At 44.6% G+C, this 22048-nt stretch overlaps 1 protein-coding gene and 1 pseudogene across 1 annotated transcript in view; one reads left to right on the top strand and one right to left on the bottom strand.

The window, feature by feature from the left end:
- The window catches only part of LOC147452957 (Cox19 family protein (CHCH motif)), a 31169-nt gene extending 21532 nt beyond the window's left edge, over nucleotides 1-9637 (bottom strand). Inside the window, exon 1 of the mRNA XM_086518507.1 lies at nucleotides 9458-9637. Coding sequence (XP_086374633.1) covers nucleotides 9458-9566 — 109 coding nt within the window. The 5' untranslated portion in view covers nucleotides 9567-9637. The remainder of the gene's footprint in view (nucleotides 1-9457) is intronic.
- A 666-nt stretch (nucleotides 9638-10303) lies between these two features.
- On the top strand, nucleotides 10304-21734 carry LOC147452956 (uncharacterized; annotated as a pseudogene).
- The last annotated feature ends 314 nt before the right edge of the window (nucleotides 21735-22048 follow it).

The raw sequence follows: 22048 nt of genomic DNA, 5'->3' as shown, positions 1-22048 counted from the left end.
GAAAAAAGGGTAATATACTGGGAAATTTCAGCATGGACGAAATGTATGTATATGCACAAACACTCTATGCTCCCATCGATGCTCAAATAATCATGAATGCTGAAATTCAAGTTGACACTAAGGAACCTATAACTTTTGCAACGGCTTTAAGAGGTTTGGAAAAACTAGCCACTGGGAAAGCATTTTGCACTTCAACTCCGAAATGTTGAAATGGTCAGGTAATGAAGCTAAGAAATGGATACACTACATGATGAATCAAGCTATCCCCCAAGGTATGCCTGAAGATTGGCAAGAGAATTGGGTCAAAGCTTTATTTAAAGGAGGAGATCGTAACCTACTTACGAATTAACGCACCATCATGGTGGGCTCTTGCATGGCAAAACTTTTTGGGAGTCTGATAGAAAAAGATACTAGCACAAAGGCTGAAAATAGTGGAAAGAGGGCTATCGGTCAAGAAGGTTTTAGAGCAAAACATAGTACCATAGATCACTTGATTACAATCCGGATTACAATGGAAGAGGCGCAACTCAAAGGGGAAACTATGTACTGCTGTTTTGTGGACTTTAAGAAAGCGTTTATTACGGTATCTCGTCATGGGTTATGGTCCCGCATGGAGACCATTGGGGTTCCCATACATTTGAAGGTTGCGGTGGCACGCCTATACCATGCGGTTCGATATAAACTAAAAATGTAAACAGGCTTCTCCAAAGAGTTCTTTAGCACAAGAGGAGTCAAACAAGGATGTCCTTTGTCCCCAACATTATTTGGGCTATGCATAGATGAGCTTGAGGACTTTATTTGCCAAACGACGCAAGATAATGGAGATGCACTGTTGCTAATTGGACTATTTTCTTATTTTTAATGATTAATTTCTTTTTTAGGATATTTTATTATGTGCACTAAGAACTGTTAAAAGATTGTAGCTACAGGAACTGCCATCAGGAACGGACAACTCTGATGTGTCATTTGATGGGTGACGGTAAACATCGCGAAGGAGTTTCCGTACGTTCGGTGGAAAGGGCCGGGTTACGAGTGCCCCTGATGCGTCACATGATGGGTGACGGGTGCATCAGTAAGGGGGTATCCCGTAGGCTAAGGAGGAAATCCGAACTGAGTAAGAAAATACGCGTAAGAACGCAAGCACAAGAATAAAGATGGGTTCAATGAAGCTTTTTACGAAAAGCAGGAACAATCGCGGGAAGGCAGACGCTTTCCTGCGAGGAATCTATGTTTGCATTGCATTCGTGCATATGGTTGCATCCAGGGACGCCTGGGAAGTGTTGTGAAATGCATTGGTTTTAACTTATAAGGTTTTATTGAGTTATTGGGCAGGTTCAGACCAATTTTAAAATATGCCGGCCGCCCACTTAATAAGTGGGCAGCCACTTAGAAGATAAAGCAACAAAACCAGCCAGCGAATTCTCTCTCCCTATTTCGGATAGAACAGCGCCATAAATTTATTTATTAAAAAAAAAAAAACCGCCGCGATCTCTACGCGAGCAGCTATTCGTGCCGTGGCCAGGGAGCTATAAAAGCACCACATGCCATCACTCAAAGGGGGTACCAACATCAGCAAGAGAAGACTCTGCCGCAAGAGATCGCGAGACTACGAAGCACGGAAGTCGCTTTTTCCCGCGCAAGAGCGACAGGTATCTATTGTGGATTCGCCATACAAATTGTTGTCGCGTGTTTGTGTGGTTTGTTTTGCAGGAATCTCCCGTCTTACGGGAACGCCCTTAACGAGAAGTACGGCTTCACGCCTAAGTCCCTTACGAGAAAGTACGGCTTCGCGCCTAAGTCCCTTACGGGAAGGAACGGCCTTGTGCCCAAGCCCTTTACGGGAAAGCACGACCTTCGGGTCTAAGATTACAAAACGGAGGGGTTTCCTAGGGTTCTCGTGCTTGTATAAGAATTCTCCCTGAATAAAAGAATACTCTTAACGAGGGGGGACCAGCCCATCTTCTGGTCCCCAATACTGTGTCGATCTTCTCCCTTCTCTCATGTTTTCAAAGAATTATAATTTTCAGATTTTTTAAGTGCTCGTGTACGCTCCCGTTTTGTGACAGTGGTATCAGAGCTCGAACTCCTCTCTTTCTCTGCAAAGAAGGACGATTCCGAGAAGAACGGGAAGAACCATGTCGAGCCGAGGGAGAAGCGTTGAAGAGGAGCTTCAACAAGTGCAAGCTCAGCTTGCCGAGTTGCAACAAATTTTACTGTTGCCAGACGTCCAAAAGCTTTTGGGCGGAATGAAGAAAACGAATGGAACAGATGCAGTCAAGCATCCAGACAGCACTGTTGGCTTGAGACCACAGGAGGCAAGAGAAGAAGAACGTGCCGAGGTGCACAAAAGATCTTCGGATCGTAATGAACGGCCTACTTCAAGGAAAGGCCAGGAAAAAGCGCTCTCTTTGCTAGACGAGAGCAAGGACATCTCTATCTCATCTCCATCTTACTCTCCTGATTATACTTCTACTTCTCGATCATCTCGTCAGAAGGAGGAAGCCGCTACTACTACTACTCTTCATCAACCTAAAGATAAGCCTCGATTCAAGAAGCATGGTCGCAAGTCTCAACATCGCATGAGAGTCTTCAAATCGGGCGACAAAGACATCAAGTTCGAAACCTACAATGGACGGAGAGACATCTCCAAAGCACTGTCCTTCATCAGACAGTTTGAAGTCGCCTTTACCAATGGGCACTTCACAGAAAGATCCAAATTACGCCATGTGGGGATGCACCTCAAGGAAACGGCAAGTAATTGGTGGTTAGCCAAGATTCTGGAAGGTTCTCAGGCCAGCACTTGGGGGAGCTTCAAATCTGAATTTTATGAACAATTTCTTCCGCCTGACTTCGAGCAGGACATACGGAAGGAATGGGACTGGCTTGCCCAGAAGGAACATGAAAGAGTAACGACCTATGTGGACAAGTATTCGTCGGTTCTTCTGAAGGTCCCTCCCTTCATGAAGATTGCCAACGAGGAAAAGAAACGAAAGTTCGAAGCGGGTCTCCAACCGCAGCTTCGAAAGAGTATGAAAGTGTATCCGCATGATACTCTTCAGAGGATGATGGAGTCAGCAATCATTGCTGAGGATTTGCACTCAACTGGAACGCCCAGAAAGATGGAGCATAGCACTTACCGTACAAGACAAAGAGGGGTCTACGATGACCAAGGGGGCCAAGGAAGAAAACGTCCTCCATCTAGAGACGATGATCATTCTAAGAAGCCAGAGGGCATTGGCAAGCGAACTAAGTATCTTTCTCCTACTCAACTTCAAACTTTCAGAGAGGAAGGAAGATGCTTCTAATGTGGCGAGAAAGGACATATGAAACCTGATTGCCCGCTAAAGCAGCAACGGCAAGAGCAAGCCTCTACGAGGCAAGAGAAAGCAAGGAAGGAACCCGCACTACCAAGCTCGAACTAAATTCCAGATGTTCAAGGAAACACAGAAATGGAGAAAGGGAAGCGTCTTCAATTTATTGAAAAGTACAAAGATTGTTTCACAGAAACACTTCCTGATGAACTCCCTCCGGTACGCCCGGAAGATCACCGCATAGATCTCATACCGGGTAGCTCGCCTCCCAATCAACCCCCTTATCGGGTAAGTCTTGCTCAGCAAGAGGAAATTTTGAAGCAAGTCAACGAGCTTCTAGAGAAAGGGTTAGTACGGCCCAGTGCTTCACCCTACTGCTCTCCAGTTCTACTGGTGCAGAAGAAAGATGGCACGTTTCGAATGTGCATAGACTATCGGTCTTTAAACAAGATCACAATCAAGAATCGCTTTCCGATCCCCCGGATTGATGATATACTTGATAAGTTGCAGGGTGCAAGTGTCTTTAGTCGCATAGACTTAATGAGTGGGTATCATCAGATACGGATCGCCCTTGAGGATGTCCATAAGACTGCTTTCCGCACAACCTTTGGACTATATGAATTTTTGGTAATGCCTTTCGGCTTGACCAATGCCCCTGCGACATTCAATCGCATGATGGACCGCATTTTCAGCCCGTATCGAGTTTTTACGGGAGTATTCTTTGACGACATACTCATCTTCTCTAAGTCAGAAGAGGAACATCGGAAGCACTTAAACTTAGTGTTTCAAGAATTGTGAAAGCATGAGTTGCATGTGAATGCAAAGAAGAGCGAGTTCTTTCTCTCAGAGATACACTATCTCGGCCATATAGTCTCTCACAATCAAGTGAGTATGGATCCTGCCAAGATCCGAGTGGTAGAAGATTGGCCTATTCCCACTACAGTACATGATGTACGTAGTTTCCTGGGATTATGTTCATATTATCGAAGGTTTGTCCGAGGATTTGCTCATGTAGCAGGACCACTTCATGACTTGACAAAGAAGAAGATTCCTTTCAGATGGGGATCGACACAACAAGGAGCTTTTGATCGGCTCAAGTACTTGCTAAGCCATGGGCCTATTTTGATAGTGCCTGACTTAAGAAAACCATTTGAGGTTCACTGCGATGCTTCAGGCGATTGCATCGGAGCAGTGTTAAACCAAGAAGGCCATGCAGTGGCCTACGAAAGCAGACAGCTTAAGGATGCAGAGTTGCATGCATCAATCTACGAAAAGGAACTCACGGTTGATTCACGCCTTATCCAACTGGAAGCACTATCTTCTAGGAGCGGATTTTGTGATCAAGACTGATCACCAGAGTTTGCGGTATTTTCTTACGCAAAGGAAACTATCTGAGAAGCAGATGAGATGGGCAAACTTTTTGTCTATGTTTCACTTCCAGATCCTTCACACGGCTGGGAGTAAGAATGTGGTCGCAGACGCATTGTCTAGGCGGCCAAGGGTGAACGCTATCACTTCGGTGTATCACCAAGAATTAGAAGCACTACCGGATTTGTATCCGAATGATCCAGACTTCTCCACCATTTGGGAAAAGCTACATCATGGAGAGAATGAGTTTCCCTATTCCATTCGGGACGGTTATCTCTACCACCATCAGGCCATATGTGTGGCGAAACCATTAAGAAAGAAGATCATGGATGAAGCACACGCTTCTCCTTATGCGGGTCATCGGGGTATTCTCCCTACGACCTTAGCAATGGAAAGATATTTCTTTTGGCCTAGCCTTAAAGCAAACATTGATAAGTATGTCAGGGAATGCTTGGTTTGCCAAAAAGTGAAGTGTGATCGGCATAAGACGCCTGGGTTGCTACAACCTTTGCCTGTGTCTAATGAACCTTGGGAAAGTATTGCCATGGACTTCATCATGGACCTCCCTAGAACTCAGACCGGAAATGACGCGATCTGGACCATTGTGGACCGGTTTAGCAAGCAAGCACACTTTATACCAGTCAAGAAAACGATCAAAGCAGATAATATGGCTAGGGTCTTTCTAGCACAGATCTTTAAGAATCATGGAATTCCTAAGTCTATTGTGAGCGATCGAGATCCTCGCATGACAGGAAATTTTTGGCGTGCCTTGATGGATATCTTGGTACAAAGCTGAATTTTTCATCTGCCTACCATCCTCAAACGGACGAGCAAAGTGAGATAGCCAATTCCACAGTATTGGATATGTTAAAAGCTTATGTGTCAGACCGGCAATCTGACCGGGAGAAATATCTGCCTCTTGTCGAGTATGCGTATAACAATACCATACACTCATCGACGGGGAAAGCACCTTTTGAGATTCTCTATGGTAAGCCTTTGCTTCCACCTATCCTTTTAACTTAGGATAAGATCTTTGCAGCAGATGAGTTTGTCCGGGATTTGGACACCGCCTACGGGCAAGTGAAGAGAGCTATTCTACGCTCTCAGGAAAAGCATAAGAAAGCTGCAGACAAGCATAGAAGGAATCTAGACTTAACAATCGGACAGTTAGTCTTACTCAAGTTTGAGAAGGCAAGACTTAAGAAACAAGCGTCTCATAAGGGGAAAGTGGTAAAACTTTCTACCCGTTATTATGGGCCGTTTAAGATCACTGAGCGAGTGAATGATGTCGCTTTCCGATTAGAGCTACCGCCTAATTGGAAGATCCATAATGCTTTCCATGTCAGTTTACTCCGGCCATATGTGGGACCGCCTCCAAGCCAGCCTAGTGTTGAGGAACCTCCTGAGGTTGAGGAAACAGAAGAAATACTCCAACCGGAGTAGATAGTAAGTCATCAGGAGCGGTCTCTCAAATCCGGGAAGATAACACGGAAGTATTTGGTTAAGTTTAAGAACTATTCGAATCTAGATGCTCAGTGGATGACGCAGGAGGAATTAGCAGCTTATCCCGAGATACTGGGGGTATATGTCCAAGCACTACAGTTGAGGCAACTGTTTAGAAGCCAGAGGGATGTTGCTAATTGGACTATTTTCTTATTTTTAATGATTAATTTCTTTTTTAGGATATTTTATTATGTGCACTAAGAACTGTTAAAAGATTGTAGCTACAGGAACTGCCATCAGGAACGGACAACTCTGATGTGTCATTTGATGGGTGACGGTAAACATCGCGAAGGAGTTTCCGTACGTTCGGTGGAAAGGGCCGGGTTACGAGTGCCCCTGATGCGTCACATGATGGGTGACGGGTGCATCAGTAAGGGGGCATCCCGTAGGCTAAGGAGGAAATCCGAACTGAGTAAGAAAATACGCGTAAGAACGCAAGCACAAGAATAAAGATGGGTTCAATGAAGCTTTTTACAAAAAGTAGGAACAATCGCGGGAAGGCAGACGCTTTCCCGCGAGGAATCTATGTTTGCATTGCATTCGTGCATGTGGTTGCATCCAGGGACGCCTAGGAAGTGTTGTGAAATGCATTGGTTTTAACTTATAAGGTTTTATTGAGTTTTTGGGCAGGTTCAAACCAATTTTAAAATATGCTGACCGCCCACTTAATAAGTAGACAGCCACTTAGCAGATAAAGCAACAAAACCAGCCAGCGAATTCTCTCTCCCTATTTCGGGTAGAACAGCGCCATAAATTTATTTATTAAAAAAAAAAAAACCGCCGCGATCTCTACGCGAGCAGCTATTCGTGCCGTGGCCAGGGAGCTATAAAAGCACCACATGCCCTCACTCAAAGGGGGTACCAACATCAGCAAGAGAAGACTCTGCCGCAAGAGATCGCGAGACTACGAAGCACGGAAGTCGCTTTTTCCCGCGCAAGAGCGACAGGTATCTATTGTGGATTCGCAATACAAATTGTTGTCGCGTGTTTGTGTGGTTTGTTTTGCAGGAATCTCCCGTCTTACGGGAAGGCCCTTAACGGGAAGTACAGCTTCACGCCTAAGTCCCTTACGGGAAAGTACGGCTTCACGCCTAAGTCCCTTACGAGAAAGTACGGCTTCGCGTCTAAGTCCCTTACAGGAAGGAACGGCCTTGTGTCCAAGCCCTTTACGGGAAAGCACGACCTTCGGGTCTAAGATTACAGAACGGAGGGGTTTCCTCGGGTTCTCGTGCTTGTATAAGAATTCTCCCTGAATAAAAGAATACTCTTAACGGGGGGGGGACCAACCCATCTTCTGGTCCCCAATACTGTGTCGATCTTCTCCCTTCTCTCATGTTTTCAAAGAATTATAATTTTCAGATTTTCTAAGTGCTCGTGTACGCTCCCGTTTTGTGACATGCACCAAACATAGGTCTCATTACTTTGCTACTCCTCATTTATACTGATGATGTGGTTCTTTTAGCGCATAGCATGTCTCTCTTGCAAAAACTTTTGGATGCGGTACATGCTTTCTGCGAAGCTACAGGACTCTCAGTGAATGTCACAAAAACAAAATGTATAGCAACTTGTACACACAAATCAAAGGATCAGCCCACCCTTATGTACGATGGGCAAGAGATTCAAGCAATGGATAGCTTTAAATAATTGGGCATCATTATACCCTCGAATCATAGATCGGGGCAATGTGCAAAAACAAGAATTGAGGCGGGACAAGCAAGGTATTACGAGTTTGAAAACATGTGCAAACAAAGCGTCACTAGAATGTGGGAAATAAAGTCCATGGCTTTCAATGCGTGTGTGGTCCAAACGCTATTGTATAGGGTAGAGGTATGGGACCAAGTATTCCGGCCAGCACATGGAATGACATTGAGAAAATTCAGAAAAAGTTCTTATGTAGACATATGGGGATAAAAACCACAACACCATACTCAGTGATGTTATTGGAGACTATACAAAGACCATTGGAAATGCTTGCTTTGAAAAGAATGCATAGATATCTCTTGAAGGTGAAGTTGATGCCTAATAACCGTTTGCCTCACGTAGCATGGGAGGTAGGATGTAAGTCGCAAAAGAACCACAAAAGCAAGTTTCTCACCTCTAGCCTTGTTGAGGACATCAGAAAATGGTTCTTTAAATGGAATGTGGGAGCACATGTGGACATGCATGTAGAGGAAGGTACCGAGCATGAGCACGAGCTGAATTTTGAACTACAATTACTTGAGGCCCTTCGCAGCAAATGGAAGAATGCAATGCGCAAGTCCAAGTTTGAATACTATTGCAAGCACATAAACACGAGATACTGGGAAGAGTACAAAACCGGAGAAACCCAAATACATATCAGGACACCCATGTCCTACCGTGCGAGACGGGCCATCACCTTGATGCGGACAAGATCACACATGCTCAAAAGTGAAACGGGAGGATGGCTGAATATTGATGCAAACATGAGAAGACGCACTCAATGCAACTTGAATTCATTGGAAAATGAGGCACATGTAACCCTTGAATGTCCAACATATGCACACATTCGGGTCGACTTTCCCCAACTTATTCAAGGATGTACTACATTTGAGGAGCTTCTCTCAAGAACACATCCCTCTCCAGTAGCACTAGGCATCTATCTTACCAAAGTGCTAGAACATCACACCACACTCACAAACAAAATCACCACAGAATCAGACACGTCCCCTCCTTCACATGGGAAGGGGAGAGTCTCATATATGAGATTTTGGGTCCCATGGGTCATTTTGGCCCCCCGAGGAGGTAAATACATCATCATCTCTCTCTCTCTCTCTCTCTCTCTCTCTCTCTCTCAGAACGGTTCACCTACCACATGTCCTACCTTTACATGAGTGTTGTCCAGGTAGCCCAATGAAGAAAACCCTCTTCCAAGTGTCTCCTCCATGAATAGTGGAGATACAAATGAACAAAAGGTAAATCCTTCATGAGAGAGGGCTGAAGGATGAATAAGGGTAGGGGTTTGACCATCATCAAACGGTGCTTTACCCTCACCCATCAAAACTCCTAAGGTCCTTCAAATCTTTGGATGATGTGCCCAATCGTCTGGAAGAAGTCCAAGCAATCTATCTGTAATTGCAAGATCCACACTGAGCTAAAAAGGTCTACAAATAGAAATGTCTTTCAAACGTGTGGGAACGGGCATAGTTGATCACAATTCACATAAAAAATGTCTCCTCGCCCTCAGAAGACATCTCTCTCTCTCTCTCTCTCTCTCTCTCTCTCTCACACACACACAGGGATAAAACAGAGCATACACTTCAGCGACGCAGCATAGTGAGAGGCGCACATGGAGTCAGAGAGCCTCTGATAGCCAGTCTCGGCGCCCGGATACTCCGCATGAATTGCTTCTTCAGTCTCTGCCATTGTTCCTATGTCGTCATCGCCGTAAGCATTATGGTGGCCAAACTAGTTTGTAGTAAGAGTGTGAAGAAGGCATGCATATCAACTAATAAGCCAAGCTCCGTTGGCCAAAAATACTTTGCTGACCAATTAATTGTCAAAAAGGAATCTACTTCTATCTACTAACATAATATGGCGGAGGGGGGAGTCATTTACACGTGTCAACATATCCTACCTTGAGCTTGGGAGAGAGAGAGAGAGAGAGAGAGAGAGAGAGAGAGAGAGAAAAGACACGCGATGTGTGAATTTGAATTTTTGTCGCTGCTCGCATTCTTTCCCTCCTAGGTGAACGTGCCGAGGGCTCAAACTTGAGAGGCGTGGTGACTGTAATGGAGAAACGGAGCAGACACGTAGGCATGCAGCAACGATGGAGGCGGAGTCGAAGACTGGGGACAGGGCGATGCCGATGCATGGAAGTGGCAATGAGCAGTCTCTCTCTCTCTCTCTCTCTCTCTCTCTCTCTCTCTCTTCCATCGCCATCTCTCTCCTTCTCTGAAGGACGGGTGCAGAGTCTTTCTATCTGTGACTTTGAAGGACAACAATGGGGCCTGCGGGTCGGGGTCGAGCAGAGCCATCAGGATTTTGGTGTAGCTGAGTCGTCTGCATATTTAGAAGATGGAGGAGAGGGCCTCCTCCATGATAGGAGAGGGCCTCCTCCATGATAAGGTGCAGCACCAACACGAGATTGGGCGAGGCCACCCATGAAGGCCAAAGGTGGAGAGTCTCTACCCTCCATAAAAGTAAAGGACGACATCAGAGCAGGGAAGGATTGGGAGCGCTCTCCATCCTCTCTAAAAAACCTTCTTCACATGTAGCTGGGCAAGCAAGCTTGCCACCGCCTATTGTGAGTTTGTGAGTGGCCATGGCCTGACACATGCTACAAGGTGGTTTGAAGCCACACAGTTCTAATCCCTCATTTGCTTTGTGTTGCAGTTGTTCTCACTTAGTTTGAACGGCCGTCACAGTAGACACATGACTTCCTTACACACACAAATACAGTACAGCCACACCTGCCGGTTTCATGGCAATAGCTTGCAGTTGAATCGCAGATCGTAATGGTGAGAAACCAATTCCTAAGCATTGCATGTAAATAAAGTTGTAAAGCACCTTTCATTCTTCTTCATGTGCTTGTTAAGTATGGAGCTTGATTTACCCTTGCAAATTTCTGTGGTAAAAGCGCACATTTGTAAGGCCCCCATTATGAGAAGAAGCCATCGTGCCTAAAGGTAAATCACTCACTAGAAACCAAAATTTTCACACAGTCAAAAACCAGGGGCAACTTTAGGGGCCTCGGGGGCGGAAGCCCCCGATACTTTTTTTTTCCCTCGCCGGAATATTCCTTTTCGCCGGCATATTATGGCCGGACGGCGGCCGAAAGTGGTCGGAAAACAACTGTCGATTGGCCGGTAGTCAATGGCCAGTGGCCGGTGGTCGGAAGTCAATGGCCGGTGGCCGATGGCCGAATTCAATGGTGGCTGGTGGCCGAATTCAAAAGCGGATTTGTCTTCTCAAGGGCGGCCACACTTGGGCGGATTGGAGGGTCCGATTTGGACTTATCTACACAAGGGCGGCTACACATGGCTGCCTCTCATGAGAGAGGGCAGCCCTTTTGGCCTATAAAAGGAGGCCATTTCTACACACATTTTAGAGTGTGAAGTTGATGCAACAAGGTGAGTGTGAGGTGGTGAGAGTGAAGCAAGGCGGGAGCTCCATTAAGGGTATAATCCCTTTGTAAACTACTTCTTGTTTTCAAGTACTAAAGCCATTGAGTGGCTGCTTTCCCGTGGACGTAGCCCACATTGGGTGAACCACGTATATCGTATGTACTCTCTCTCTCTCTCTCTCTCTCTCTCTCTCTCTCTCTCTCTCTCTCTCTCTCTCTCTCTACTCTACTCTACTCTATAATCTCGTGTATGTAAATCTATCTCTCTCCATTAAGTAATCTACTCAATTATCTATTTAGCTACGTCTTATTTCCTAACAACTGGTATCAGAGCAAAGTCTGCTCGTAGCTAAATTATCTCAAGGAAATGATTCCTTGAATTGAGTGGGAGTTACGGTGGAGGAAGGGAAGCTCAAGATTGAGAAGTTCAACGGCAAAAACTACCAACATTGGAAGATGCAGATTGAAGACTATCTCTACCAGAAGGACCTCTATTTGCCACTAGGCAGTCTTGCGAAGAAGCACGCAACAATGGCAGATGAAGCATGGATTGTCCTTGATCGAAAGGCACTGGGAACAATCCGGTTAAGCTTGGCGTCAATGGTGGCCTTCAATGTTTTGGAGATGAAGACCACGGAGGACTTGATGAAGTCACTTGACGACTTCTACGAGAAACCATCGGCATCCAATAAGGTATTTCTTATAAAGCGCTTGTTCAATCTAAAGATGGCAGAGAATGGTTCAGTTGCAGAACACCTAAATGACTTTAACACAAACCTAAGTCAACTTCGATCGGTAAAAATCAATTTCGATGATGAAGTGCGAGCTCTCCTTATACTATCATCTCTACTGGATAGTTGGGACAGCCTTGTGATGGCTGTAAGTAATTCTATCTCTGGTACAAATACTCTTAAGTTTGATGATGTTGTGGGTGTTCTCCTAAGTGAGGAAATACGAAGGAGAAGCACAGGAGAATCATCAAGTGCTGCATTGTTAGTGGAAACAAGAGGAAGGCCTAAGGAGAGGTTTAAAAACCAGAAGGGTTGTGATCGCTCAAGACGAAGCAAGTCACGCACAAAGTCAGTTCTTGAATGTTGGAATTGCGACAAGAAGGGCCACGTCAAGAAGGATTGCTGGTCCAAGAAGAAGAAGGAGACTGAGTCTCAAGACAACAAGCCAACATCGGAGGCCAATGTGGCAGGTAAAGTAGAGCAAGATGCTCTAATTCTCTCATTAGACAATGTGTCTAATTCCTGGATAGTAGATTCCGAGGCTTCATTCCATGCAACACCACACAAGCAACATTTCCAAGATTACACCAAAGGTAATTTTGGGTATGTATACTTGGCAGATGATGAAGCTCGTGAGATTGTCGGCAAAGGTACAGTTTTTGTCAAAACTGCTAACGAAAATGAATGGAAGCTTAAAGATGTTAGGCATGTTCCTTCTCTTCGGAAAAATTTGATCTCTACAGGACAATTGGACGATGAAGGTCACAACATTGCATTCGGAAACAAACGGTGGAAGATCTCAAAGGGATCTTTGGTGGTTGCCAAGGGAGAAAAGGTTGGTACACTTTACTTGTGTACTATGAGGACGCAACCTTTGTAAAGAAAGAGGATGCAAGAGAGCTACACAAGACAAGCACAAAGCACACAGAGATGGAAAGCTTCTTCTTCTTCTCACAGAAAAGAGAGTACAAAATGACTAAGTGCTAAAACTGAAAAGTAGCACATATGTACATGCGGTCACTAAGTGTGAACTTGCTAGAAGCTTACTAGGCTGGCACTATAAGTGTAGTCCAGCTGTAGAATCACTGGTAGAGATCCTCCGTGTCGATCACCTTACGCACCAATGAGTAAATATCGTAAGCGGCCAAGACCCGTAGTGGATGCCAGCTCAAGATGTAGAGCTCGACATCTCAACACTCCCCCTCGAGCTCTGCATGTCGCAGAGTCCAAGCATAGTCCGAAAACGTCGAAGCTTCTCAACTCCGAGGGCCTTGGTAAAGATATCCACTATCTGCTCCTCTGTGCTGACGTAGACCAAGTCGATGTCGCCCGCCACCACTCGCTCTCGAACGTAGTGGTAATGGACCTCTATGTGCTTGGTCTTGGCATGGAACACTGGGTTCTTGGCCAACTGCATGCTGCTGAGGTTGTCACAATGGATGACAATCTGCTGGTCCACCTGCACTCCCAAGTCCTCAAGTAATGTGCGTAGCCAAGCTACCTCGCACGCTGCAACTGCTGCACCTCTGTACTTGGTCTCTGTGCTCGATAAAGCAACCGTAGGCTGTCTTTTGCTGCTCCAAGTAACAGCAGCACTCCCAAAAGAGAACATGAAGCCACTCGTAGATCTCCTATCAACAATGCTACCTGCCCAATCTGCATCTGTATACCCATACAATGCTAATGGCGCATCTGCTGCATAGAACAATGCATAGTCAAGAGTCCCTTGCACATACCGAAGTGTGCGTCGTACTCCATCCAAATGTGGCTTCCTCGGAAGCTGCATGAACTGACTCTCCAAGCCTACTGTGTAGCTCAAGTCTGGCCTCGTGATAGTCAAGTAGATTAGACTACCCACAATTTTTCTGTACATATTGACATCCTCAACAACATCACCCTTCTCTGCACTCAGCTTTGCATTCACATCCAAGGGAATAGAAATTGGCTTACAATCAGCCATACCATACTTTGACAACATGTCCAAAGCATATTGTCTCTGTGAGCCATACACCCTCTGGAGTCCTGATCACCTCAATGCCAAGAAAGTAGTGCAACTCGCCCAAATCTTTCATTTCAAACTCATGTTTGAGAAGACCCTTCACATGGTCAATCTCCATAGCATTGTCACCCACAATAATAAGGTCATATATATATATGGTAATGACCACAATCCCCACATCACTCTCACGTACATAGAGTGAATGATCAGAATGAGCTCTCCTAAACCCAATACTGACAAGATACTTGGAAATCCTGTCATACCATGCTCTAGAGCCCTGCTTCAAACCATACAAAGCTTTGAGAAGTCTGCATACATAATCTGGGTAACCTGGATCGACATAACCAGGTGGCTGATCCATATACACTTCCTCTTGCAACTCACCATTCAAGACGGCATTCTTTACATCCATTTGATGCATAATCCATCCTCTAGATGCAGCCACTGCTATGACAGCTCTCACAGTCGTCATCTTTGCCACTCGAGCAAAGGTCTCCTCATAGTCTATGCCATACGTTTGTGCATAGCCCTTTGCGACCAGCCTTGCCTTGTGACGCTCAATGTTACCATCAGCCTTATGCTTGGTTTTATACACCCATTTACAGCCAATAGCTTTCTTGCCACTTGGCAATGGCACCAACTCCCATGTGTCGTTTGCTTCCAATGTAGCCATCTCTTCATTCATTGCGTCATTCCAATGCACATTTCCAACTGCATCCTCAAAACATGTGGGCTCCACATCCTGTATCACCTTAGCCATGTAGGCTTGGTGATGCGCTAGATACCCATCATAAGTCAATTTCTGAAATGGATTTCTGACTCTGTTAGATCTACGCGGTCATGGGTCACTCCTTTGCCCTCTAGCATCTTCTTGTACTTTCCTTACACCAGGTGTCCTGACAGCCGGAATTCCAAATTCCTCATCAAGAATTTGTTCAGAACCATCTGAATCCATGTCTACATGTGAAAAACTTGATGATGCATCAGCCATAAGGGGAGGTTCATCAACCTTTTCCTTTCCTTTTCGTGATACATTCCCTATACCTGTTGGTGGAGTAACCTGCGTACGTAGTCTACCATTCCATGGCTTCTCAACAGAGCCACGAGAAGAGGACTCTTGTGGTCCACTCAAAACCTGTGGACTGCAGCCTCACATTTTGTACAACCACATCATCTTTTACATCAGCCCCAATAGTGCCATGTGCATTACTGTACTAGCTGCTCATCTCATCAAAGACTACATCTCTGCTCACTCGTAATTCTCGTGTAGTAATATTGTAGCACCTGTACCCCTTTTGTTCAAGGGAATATCCCACAAGAATACATTTCTCTGCTTTAGGATCCAATTTCCACACAACTCATCTGGTACATGCATGTAAGCTATGCAGCCAAACACTTTCAAGTGTGCCAAATCAAGCTTTGTACCTGTAAACTTTTCCTCAGGTGTTACATCATGCACCGCAGTTGTAGGTGTCCTGCTCATAATGTACAGAGCTGTATTTATAGCTTCAGCCCAGAAATGATGAGGCATGTTATTCTCATTCATCAATGCACGTGCAACCTCTGCAATGTGCCTATTTTTCCTTTCTGCGACCCCATTCTGCTGTGGAGTATATGTGCATGTAAACTGTCTGCGTATACCATGCATTCGCAGAAAATCTAAAAAATCGTTGGAGAAGTACTCTCCCCCTCCATCTGACCTCAATGTCTTGATTGCATATCTGTCTCCTTCTCAATCATGACTTTGAAGTCCTGAAAGTGACCAAACACTTCACTTTTTTTACGCATGAAGTAGACCCATACTTTTCTTGTATGGTCATCAATTAAAGAGACATAATACCTACAACCATGTATACTTGCAGTATCGGTTGGACCAAACATCTGTGTGCACCACCTCAAGTGGCTTTTTACATACATTGCGCTCATGTGGAAATGAGCCCTTTGACTGTTTTCCAAACTGGCATGCTGCACACACTTTATGCATACCATCGACCTTGAATTTGGGCAAACATTTTACAATCTGTTTTGATTGCATGCTGCGCAATCTCTGCTCATTGACATGGCCAATCCATTTGTGCCAAATATCAACATCAGCCACAACACCTGTGCCCTGTGCAAATAATGCAGCTTTTACCTTAGGCATGTCTACAATCAGCGTAAAAATTCTTCCCACACATTTGCCCTCTGTGATCAGCTTACAGCCATTCTGGAAATCTTCTACATAACAGCCATTTGGATTGAAGCGAACCTGCAAACCCTGCTCAACCATTTGTCCAACAGAAACAAGATTCTTTGTAATGTTTGGGACATGAAGTACATCTGCTAAGTACTTTGATTTCCCACTCTTCGTATTTAGAGGTATGTCCCCTACATGAGCAATGGGGTGAGCTGTGTCATCTCCTGTCTGCACATAGCCTGACACATCTGGTTTGCGCATATCTCTAAACCACTCTCCATGAGACGTCATGTGATTAGAGGCGCCTGAATCCACATACCAAACATCATCTTGGGTGGAATTCTCTGCAGTCATTGTATTCATTACATGCTGCATAACAAACATGCGCTCGTTTTTGCTATCATCTGCATCTCTGCTAGTAGATGCATAGTTGCCCTGTTCTCTCTTTCCACTTGCTTTTCCCTTTGGAAAGTCACGTGACATGTGACCTCTTTCACCACAAGTCCAACATTCTCTGCTATCTGCAGTATATTGCTGCCTGCTTGATCCTACACCACGACCTCTTTGACTCCCCCTGCCTTGAGACTGGTTTCCCCTGCCACCTGTATTGTTTTGATTTGATTGACCTTCTTGAAATTGGCTCTTGCAACCCCTTGGGCCTTGACCACGACCTCTACCTCTACCTCTGTTGGAGTTAAAATAGAAGGCCTGTTCAAAATTATTTATGCCATGAGAAGAAGATGTGTCAAGGTTCTTCTCCTCAAGAATAAGCATAGAAATCAAATCTTGGAACACGGGGATGTCGTCTCTTGTATTCATGGAAGACCTGAAATGTACATACTCATCTCCTAGACCATCCAAGCATGCACGGACAATGTCATCGTCTTCCACTGAGACTTTAATAGATCTAAGAGCTTCGATGATACTCTTGATCTTCAAAGCATAATCATTGATGGAGAGGTTGTTCCTCTTAACCTGATTCAACTCCGACTTTAGTTAAAGCTTCATGGCCTTGGTGTTCACCTCGAACACTCTGCCTAAGTTTTTCCATGCAATGGCGGGGGTTTCAGCATCCTGTATAGATAGCCCATCATGCCATTTGTGATGCTCATAGAAATCCAATACATCACTTTGCTTTGGCCTTGTTGCCAGTCCCTCAAAGATTTCCTTTGTTCTGCTGTAGCATTTGCCTCGGGAATCTCTAGTTCTTTTTCATTGTCTCCTTCTACATAGTCCCAATAACCTTTTCCTTTTAGGAAATTTGTTATTCTGAACTTCCATGCAGGGTAGTTATTTTTCTCAAGCTTCTCAGTAACAATCTGACTGAAACCGTCAGACATCTTGAAGCACTAAGACAAAATAGCTGCAATCTGCAAAAACATGTAAATCTGTTGAACCTGCTATTGTGGTACCTGTAACGCTTTCTACACTCAACGAGTGTCCACAATCAAGCGTACATACAACCACTGTACTTGTACAGTAAATCTCTGTGTACTGCACTTTGGAGACCTGTTCAGAAACTTGTACGAAAAACATCTGGCCGTGGATTGTGAACGAAGGGATTGTGATGCTCTTGCTCTCTTAGCCTCTCTTGCCTACACCAGGCTCTGATACCATGTAAAGAAAGAGGATGCAAGAGAGCTACACAAGACAAACAAAAAGCACACAGAGATGGAAATCTTCTTCTTCTTCTCACAGAAAAGAGAGTACAAAATGGCTAAGTGCTAAAACTGAAAAGTAGCACATATGTACATGCAGTCACTAAGTGTGAACTCGCTAGAAGCGTACTAGGCTGGCACTATAAGTGTAGTCCAGTTGTAGAATCACTAGAAGAGATCCTCCGTGTCGGTCACCTAACGCGCCAGTGAGTAAATATCGTAAGCGGCCAAGACCCGTAGTGGATGCCAGCTCAAGATGTAGAGCTCGACATCTCAACAACCTTCAGCTTGTGCAGTAACTACAGATGGTGACAGTGCCGTGTGGCACTACCGGCTTGGGGATATGAGTTCCAAAGGAATGCAAATCCTTCAAACAAAGAAGCTTCTACCAGGTTTGAAAGAAGTGGACTTAGAGTTTTGTGAAGATTGTGTTTATGGTAAACAAAAGAGGGTAAAATTTCAAAAATCAGGAAATGAAAGAAAAAATAAAAAACTTGAGTTGGTTCATTCTGATGTTTGGGGTCCTGCAAGTACACCATCACTTGGTGGCTCATTGTACTATGTAACATTCATAGACTATGCGACTAGAAAAACATGGGTTTATGTCATGAAGAATAAATCCGATGTATTTTTGATATTTCAAAGGTGGAAAGCCTTTGTGGAGAATGAAACAGGTACCAAGGTTAAATGCCTCAGATCCGACAATGGAGGTGAATATTGCAGCCAAGCTTTTGAAAGCTTTTGTGCTAGCAATGGCATTCGGAGGCAAAGGACAACCCCAAGGACACCTCAACAAAATGGGATTTTGGAAAGGATGAACATGACAATCATGGAGCGAGCACGAAGCATGCGGCTACATGCAGGCCTACCGCTTGAGCTTTGGGCGGAAGCTGTAAGTACGTCTGTGTACTTAATCAATCGGTCCCCCTCAACGGCATTGGATGGGGGAGTTCCAGAAGAGGCATGGATAGGTAAACCGGTGAATTATGCATTTCTCAAAGTGTTTGGGTGTGAGGCTTTCATGCACATAGATAAAAGCCTAAGATCAAAGCTAGATGCAAAGTCCAAAAAGTGTTTCTTCATTGGCTATGGAGAAGGTGACTTTGGGTATCGCCTATGGAATCCTGAAGATGGTAAAATCTTAAGGAGTAGGGATGTAATTTTTAACGAACAAAATATGTACAAAGATTACTTGGAAAGAAAACAAACAAAAGAAACCGGTGATGAGTACATGGAGCTTGAGGACGGTGAAGACTCAAGGACTCCAAACGGTGACAATGTGCAACAACGTCAACCAAATGAGGAGCCTCAACCTATTCCCCAAAGATCTACAAGAGCAAGTAGACCTCCAGAAATGTTTGTTCCTTCCTTCAACCATGTCTTGATCTCAGATTCTGGAGAGCTGGAATGATACAAAGAAGCTATGCAACATGAATCCAAAGAAGAATGGACGAAGAGCATGCTTGCGAGATGGACTCACTACATCGCAACCAAACATGGGAATTGGTTGAGTTTCCTAAAGGTAAGCGGGCCACTTCAAAACAAATGGGTGTACAAGGTGAAGGAAGAAGATGGTGGGAAGAAAAGGTACAAGTCTAGGCTTGTGGTAAAAGGGTTTTCTCAAAAGAAAGGTATTGACTTCAATGAAATATTTTCTCCTGTTGTAAAAATGAACTCAATTAGGCTTGTCTTAAGCCTTGTGGCTACTCATGATCTAAATCTCGAGCAAATGGATGTAAATACGGCATTCCCTCATGGTGACTTAGAGGAGGAAATCTATATGCTTCAACCAAAGGGGTATGAAGTAAAAGGTAAGGAGAAAATGGTTTGCAGATTAAAGAAGAGCTTGTATGGTTTAAAGCAAGCATCAAGACAATGGTACTTGAAGTTTGATCGATGGATGTTGGATCATGGATTCACAAGATGCAACTCGGATCATTGCGTCTACGCGAAGAATTTGGGAGATGGGAAATTCATCATCCTAATGTTGTATGTTGATGACATGTTGATTGCAAGTGCTAACATGCAGGACATCAAAGACCTAAAAGAGGAGCTGTCTAAATCTTTTTCAATGAAAGATTTAGGTGCTGCAAAGAGGATACTTGGTATGAAAATATCAAGGGACAGGACGAAGAAGACAATAAAGCTATCTCAAGAAGATTACATCAAGAAGGTACTAGAAAGGTTAGCAATGCAAAATGCAAAACCAGTTTCTACACCTTTGGCTGGTCATTTTAAACTAACGAAGGATATGTGTCCAAAGACACAAGAGGAGATAGCCTATATGTCTAAAGTTTCATATGCTGCAGCGGTAGGTTCTCTAATGTATGCTATGGTCTAGACAGGGCCAGACATTGCACATGTAGTGGGAGTTGTGAGTAGGTTCATGGACAACCCAGGTAAAGAGCATTGGCAAGCTGTGAAGTGGATACTTAGGTATCTAAAAGGGACAACAACAAATGCTTTGTATTTTGGAGGAACTGATATTTTTCTAGAAGGGTATGCTGATGCAGATATGGCAGGTGACAAAGATACTCGAAGGAGCACTACTGGCTATGTGTTCACGGTTGGAGGCACAGCAGTAAGCTGGGCTTCAAAGCTGTAGAAAGTGGTTTCACTTTCTACCACGGAAGCAGAGTATGTAGTAATGACGGAGGCAAGCAAAGAAATTCTGTGGCTTCACAGATTCTTAGAAGAGCTTGGATTCAAACAAGACAATTGTGTCTTGTACAGTGATAGCCAAAGCGCTATCCATCTTGCGAAGAACTCAGCCTTTCATTCAAGGACAAAGCACATTGAGGTGAGATATCACTTCATACGCACTCTTTTGGAAGAGGGACAGCTAAAGCTAGGAAAGGTGCATACAAGTGAAAATCTTGCAGACATGTTTACAAAGGTGGTCAACAAGGAGAAGTTGAGCTTTTGCTCATCTTCAATCGGCATTCAAGGATAAGAAGCCAGAATGGAAAGCAGTAAAAGGTTTGGTTTGGAGATCAATTTCCAAGTGGGAGATTGTTAAGTATGGAGCCCGATTTACCCTTGCAATTTTCTGTGGTAAAATCACACATTTGTAAGGCCCCCATTATGAGGAGAAGCCATCGTGCCTAAAGGTAAATCACTCACTGGAAACCAAAATTTTCACACAGTCAAAAACCAGGGGCAACTTTATGGGGCTCGGGGGCGGAAGCCCCCGAGACTTTTTTTCCCCTCGCCGGAATATTCCTTTTCGCCGAAATATTATGGCCGGAGGGCAGCCGAAAGTGGTCAGAAAACAACCATCGGTTGGCCGGTAGTCAATGGCCGGTGGCCAAATTCAAAAGGGGATTTGTCTTCTCAAGGGCGGCCACACATGGGCGGATTGGAGGGTCCGATTTGGACTTATCTACACAAGGGCGGCTACACATGGCTGCCTCTCATGAGAGAGGGTAGCCCTTTTGGCCTATAAAAGGAGGCCATTTCTACACACATTTCAGAGTGTGAAGTTGATGCAACAAGGTGAGTGTGAGGTGGTGAGAGTGAAGCAAGGCGGGAGCTCCATTAAGGGTATAATCCCTTTGTAAACTACTTCTTGTTTTCAAGTACTAAAGCCATTGATTGGCTGCTTTCCCGTGGACGTAGCCCACATTGGGTGAACCACGTATATCGTGTGTACTCTCTCTCTCTCTCTCTCTCTCTCTCTCTCTACTCTATAATCTCATGTATCTAAATCTGTCTCTCTCCATTAAGTAATCTACTCAATTATCTATTTAGCTACGTCTTATTTCCTAACAGTGCTTAAAATTTTGTTTTCTTGAGACAAGGAGCTAATAGTGGTGCCACCCATCGTCCATGTTGTTTGTGCATTTTAGGGCGCAAACAAGCTGGGGACTACTAGACAAAAGAGGGATCTTTTGGCATTCTGGTGAGGGGCTGAGCAGTTGCTTATTAGAAAGGTATCAAGTAAATCCATGCAAAGCCATTATTATGGGATCTAGATCATTGCATGTAGCACATGGTGTTGCCTGCACTAGCCCTACCTACTACCTACTATAGAAAATCTCCACTCTTGCAAGTTGGTGCCATCTGGCAGCCTCTGTCCTCACACACCCTCACACATCTGACAGCCTCTGTCCTCACACACCCACACACCCACACACCTCTTGGCTCGCACATTGTAGGCAATCGTATTGTTCCAAGTTTTTGGTATGTAGGTTGTGTAGAGCTTATGTCTCTATTTAGA

The sequence above is a fragment of the Adiantum capillus-veneris genome, chromosome 8, assembly GCF_014529385.1.
Source record: "Adiantum capillus-veneris isolate H3 chromosome 8, ASM1452938v2, whole genome shotgun sequence".
NCBI lineage: Eukaryota > Viridiplantae > Streptophyta > Polypodiopsida > Polypodiales > Pteridaceae > Adiantum > Adiantum capillus-veneris.
The sequence above is the reverse complement of the archived record's forward strand: the minus strand, read 5'-3'. Positions and strand labels throughout refer to the sequence as shown.